At 47.8% G+C, this 5,824-nt stretch overlaps 1 protein-coding gene across 1 annotated transcript in view; it reads left to right on the top strand.

Annotated features, from left to right (window-relative positions):
* LOC106816223 (histone deacetylase 6-like) overlaps window positions 1-5,678 on the top strand; it is a 33,630-nt gene extending 27,952 nt beyond the window's left edge. The window contains exon 29 of the mRNA XM_014820804.1: window positions 5,142-5,678. Coding sequence (XP_014676290.1) covers window positions 5,142-5,345 — 204 coding nt within the window. The 3' untranslated portion in view covers window positions 5,346-5,678. The remainder of the gene's footprint in view (window positions 1-5,141) is intronic.
* Window positions 5,679-5,824: the final 146 nt, after the last annotated feature.

Below are 5,824 nucleotides of genomic sequence, written 5' to 3'. Positions count from 1 at the left end.
GCGCGTATACACGTCTGTCTAATATTATATGCCGTATTCGTGGAAGGCATGCCCTCCTCGGTATCTTCTTCCGTGTTTAGACGGTCTGTGCTGTAGTGATGTTCTCGCATTGAGCTGTGCGCGTCTCTCTTACTTGCTGACGGGTGGGCCTAGCCACGTACGAGCACACTTCCTGACTGTCTGTATCCTCAGTGTCATTCGCTTGGTCCTTTTTCTCTAAACCGATGGTTGATGATCTTTTTTGGTTGCTTTTGGGGCTGGTACAGGGCATGCATGTCAGCCAGTTGCACCCTGTGGACTTCAAACGTCTGTGGCCAGATCGCTTGCCTGGCCTCTTTGGCCTTCACGTAAGTTGATCACCTCCTCGGGAGTCATGTCCTGGTTGGATCTCTCAAGCAGATGCCGAGGTTGGAATCTCGACTGTCCAGCCAGGGTTCCCCCCGATAGCTAACACATCCGCGAGCGACCTCGGGAATTGGTCTGTTTAATTCACTTCATTCTGGCAGCTTCTGGCAGGTTCTCTTTTTCTCTCAACCCAATTGGCAATGCCAGACACTCGTTGTTATGCAGTGAATACGGGAGCCCGAATGCCCCGTACTGAGGCTCGTCATGATTTCGTGATAGATCTGTGTTGGTTGGCCCGAGTTGGCTGCATACGAGCAACCATCGTGTGGGCTGTATACTCTTCTCACTGCTACGGAGCTTTATTCATTGGCTGCCAGCTTACATGCTCCTCCTGCTCTTATTCGTGCAGCACTAACGACCAGCTCCGATTCTCGTTGCAGGTCTCTGCGAAGGCCCTCGTCACACACTCTAGCAAGCTGCGACTACTTTTTTCCTGGCCGGTAACCTTTAGTTGCGGGTACATAGCTCTGTTCCAATCTGGTCATGAAGTAAGTCCATTCTTCCGCCCTCGACCCGCCAGAGACATGCTAGGTTTCTTCACCTTTGTCGTGACCTAGCCGGGCGCCGACTTGCGCGTTGTGTGTGTGTTCTGCCCCTGTCGCACAGTAAAATGTATCTGCGAGTAACACCTCGACTACACGAATCGTGCAGGAGTCAACGGGCTCCGCGCAGGTCTATGCTCACTCGCCAGCCAGCAACTGGCAGATTTCAACGCAGGGCAACATGCACTGGGAGACACCTCGCGGCGATGATGTCGCGGACGCGTTCGATGTTAGCTGTAGATCACGAATTTGTCAGGCATAGTATGGTAACGCATTTGGTCCTACTGACGCATTGGACGCGGGCATGCTGACAGATTCAGCATAGAGATGTCGAGCGCCAGTTTGTAGCTTTACCTGTGCGCAATCTAGACGCAGCCCACATTAAATCAAAACGCCTCGCTCCCGCCCTCCGCGAATATATATGGTTGATCCTCGGTACTATATGTTAGTACTTGATACGACAACGGAGCCCCGTTCAGGACAGATACATTATGCATGAGTATTAGATTTGTAACATTTATCCCGCTCATTGTGAGTCTCGCCGCTAGCAGGTATTCTGCGCGGACGCGTATTGATCCGCAGGCCACACGGGACCCTACCTATGGCTGTTTTTCGGATCCTACTCTGTCTGATATTCTCGGACGACCTTATACGGGTCATCTCTCTACTGATCCTCCTCAGTGCCACTTGAAGCGACCATTCTTCCTCGCATGGTATGTGTTTACCTATGCGACGCCTACTGTCCTTCACCTCACGCTCGCGCTACGGTACACCTCCTGAAAGATGGGGCAGCCACTGGTCTCAAGATCAGCCAAAGGTCTCAGAGCGGTAGAGAAAAACATTGAAATCGAAAGAAAGATAGCTTACCAAATTTATTTTCCCGCCTCTAAGTCAGAACTGCCCCCCATAAACCCCTATAAAAATCCACGGACGTCACACCCGACACAAACAGCCATCAATAACCTAGGTGGCAGCGGTGCCACATCGGCCCTCGAACCCTAGCGGAGGAGAGCCGACTCACAGGGTCGTGACCGCAAGTCGCGGCTTGTCATCTTATCAAAGGTTGTGAACAATCTGCCATTTGTTCTTAAACCATTCAAACAAGGTGCAGCCATCGTCTAACTGATGAGAATCGACCATCTTGAAAAATGACAATCGGCATCCGTGTGAAGCCGCAACTAGGGCAGTCGGCCTATTCTAAAACGGGCTAGACGGACCATTGGTCGTGTGCTGACCTGGAAGCGATTTTTGGCGCTCGACTGCCAAGGACACGGTAGAATGTGATGGATGTCAGCTGCAGTGCTGTTCCTTCGTAACTGGCGTTGTCAATACTGAATATGTGCATACGTATGTTTGCTTACATGCTAATAAATGATAGAGCCGAACGATAGAGCCGATTATCTCAATCAACGCTTGATCGCTTTGCTATTTTGTGCGTAGTTTCGTATTCGCCCCTGCAGTTTCTTGCATGCTTTTGCATCCAAATACTACGTGATAAAATTGTGTAGTGTGATTATATAGCAACTTAGTGGATACCCGGTCGTTTGGCTCGGCGAAATCAGTGGCGTTACTCAGTTGGTGGGACTGCCTTGGTTGAAAGGAAATTACCCAGAACAAGATGCTATAACTAAAACTAAATCTAGTGTGTATCCATGCCATCCGTCCAACTTCGAATTCCATTGCATTCCATCCGCGCACTCCCCGGATCGAAACCGGCAATCCCTTTATCCCATCCCATCCCCATTATTCGGGCGCATCCCGGATTCCGATTCCATTCTCATCCATGCATCCCATCCCATGCCCATCCTTATCCATCGCCATTCCATCCCATCTCAGTCCCATGCCATCCCATTCCATCGCCATCCGCATCCCATCCATCGCACGCATCCCATCCCAGATTCCCATCCCATGCCATCCCCATGCCATCCCATCCCAATCCTCCATCTCCCATGCCATTGCATGCCATCCATCCAAACACTAAAAAATAATAAGAAATTCAAAAGATAAAAACACATTTAAATTTAATTGAAAATAGGTTAATAAATTAAAAAAATAATGAATTAATTATTAATTATATCATATTAAATAAATTAAGCGCAAAAAAAGGAAATAAAAGGGCCAAATAAAGTTCCCCAGCTTGGCACCGAACCTCGCAATCCCGCGCTGTAAAGAGACGATGTCTCTAGCCATTAGGCACTGGCCGCCGTTAAGCGCTAGGTACACCGTGGGGATTCACACGTACGTGCATGTTAATTCTGTACGCACCGTCATCTATTGATGATAGGGTAATTTTTATCAATTTTTTTACACTTTTTTAAATTTTTGTTTCAGCCAGAACCACCTTCCAGACGTGCTGAATCTTTGGTTTTCCTCTAGGCTGCGGAGTTCTCTAGTCATGCGAGTACGGACTAATTCGGCTGAACAACTTTATATATATAGATAGAATATCTATAGAAGGGATAGATGGAAATCTGGATATAGATAGAAGGGAGTATTTTGTGATTTTGTGCTGGCCAGTATGCGATTAGGTAGAGTATAGAAGGCAGTTAACGATTCAGTAGTACCGATTTCTTATCTGATTGTGCCTAAGTTAATGGGAACGCCGAGTTATATTTTATAAATCATCTGTTGATATACATATCTTAGAGTATGTAATATAATATGTCGTATATTAATTCACTGCACTTAGAGAACAGATACACTTTTGTGAATTTTTTCGGTTTACAATTCTTATAAAAAGATAGTTTCATACATGTCATCTGCAATTGACATTTAAATATATATATACACACATATATATATATACTCTTGGTTGCAGCAGAGGGTAAAAAACGTCAATTAACTATAATACTTCACAGGCCACCCTGTAAAATGTTTGTACAGTTGTGGCGCATCTACATTAATTACATTCTTGATATTAATACAATTATTGATAGACGTCTGACTAATTGACAGACTATACATCAATAGACAACACATGACAGATATCTTATCATTCACATCCTCCACTGGCACAAACAACTCTGGCAACCATTGACACAAACAACGCTGACAATCGTTGACGCAGTCTGCGCTGGCACAATCCACGCTGGCAATCACTGGCACAATCCACGCTGGCAATCACTGGCACAATCCACGCTGGCAATCACTGGCACAACCCACACTGGCAATCACTGGCACAATTCACGCTGGCAATCACTAGCACAAACCATGCTGGCAATTGCTAGAACAAACCATGCTGGCAGTCGCTGGCACAAACCATGCTGGCAATTGCCAGCACAATCGACGATGGGAATCGCCTGTAATTTTCAACGCACTACGTCATCTGCGTCCTTGCAGTCTTGGAGGTGGCACACGTCGCCACTACAAGGCGCTACAGCAGCTGGCCCTGCCACGAGTGCTCCATGCATGTGTAGCATGAGCCAGCCAGTGCTTAACCGTGGTGAGCGCAGTGCAGGCACTAGGGGGATCTTAACCATCAGTAGCCCACAGTCTCAAGACCGCTAGGATGCGCGCAGCCACTGGCGGGCGATATGTCACCAGCGCCCACAGCATGGTTCCTGCTACCAGGGCGAGTATGCAGTCACTAGAGGCCGCTACATCATGAGCACCCAAAGTTCCGTGACTTGGACTACTTTTTCCTGGCCAGTAACCTTAGTTGCGGAGACATAGTCTGTCCATCTGGTCATGAAGTAAGTGCATTCTTTACTCGACTCGCCAGAGGACAATGTAGGTCTCTTCACCTTTTCGACCTTAGCGGGGGCGACTTGCGGTTGGGCGTGTTCCGCTGTCGAATGTATCTGGAGTAACTGTACCACGATTGCAGGATCAACGTCCGCAGTCTTGTACTCGCAGCCAGCAACTGGACAGTTCACGGCAGGCATGATGGGGAACACTCGGGCGTGGCCGGTTCGATGCTAGCTGTAAATCACGAATTTGTCAGCATAGATAGGAATAACCATTTGTCTCTGACGCATTGGACGCGGGACAATGCTGACAAATTCACAAAGAGAGCGAGGCCATTTGTATAATTTACCTGTGCGCATTCTAACGAGCAATTAAATAAACCTGCTCTATATATGTACCTCGGGTACATATATGTATAGTACCTGATACGACAACGACCCCTTCAGCAGTACTAGCATGAGTATTAATTTGTAATATTTATCGCGTCATTGTCTCTCGCGCTCGCAGGTGTTCTGCGGCCGAATGATCCGCGGCCACATGGTGGACCACGGCTCGGACGCCGGTCACCCACTGACCCTCAGCTTCAGCGACCTCTCTGCGTGGTGCTACCCATGCGACGCCTACGTCCACCACGCCGCGCTCGTCCCCCCGAAGAGGGCAGCACACGTCGCCAAGTTCGGCGTGGACCTGCCACACGGCTCCGAACCCTGACGGGAGAGCGGTGACAGTCGGCCATCTTATAAATTGTGACAATCTGCCATCTTAAACAGCAAAAGTCAGCCATCTTAAACTGTGACAATCGACCATCTTGAAAAATGACAATCGGCCATCTTGAACAATAGCAGTAGGCTATTCTAAACGGCGCTAGACGACCATTGTGAATGTGGCTGACCTTGGAACGATTTGGCTCGACTGCCAAGGACACGGGCAGAATGGGTGGATGTGCGCAGGTTTTGTTGATCGTCTCAATTACGAATATGTGATTACTATGTTTGCTACATGCTAATAAACGATAGAGATCTAATGAAATTATTCAATCAACTATGTTTGCTATTTTTAGCGTTTTCTATACCCTGAGTCGATGCTTTTGCAATCCAAATGCTACGTGTAAAACTTGTGTAGTGTATATATAGAACTAGCGGGATACCCGGCGTTGCCCAGTTGGTGACCGCTTGGTTGAAAGGAAAATA

Source organism: Priapulus caudatus, unplaced genomic scaffold (genome assembly GCF_000485595.1).
Source record: "Priapulus caudatus unplaced genomic scaffold, Priapulus_caudatus-5.0.1 Scaffold1317, whole genome shotgun sequence".
NCBI lineage: Eukaryota > Metazoa > Priapulida > Priapulimorpha > Priapulimorphida > Priapulidae > Priapulus > Priapulus caudatus.
This window is presented reverse-complemented; position numbering and strand designations above follow the sequence as displayed.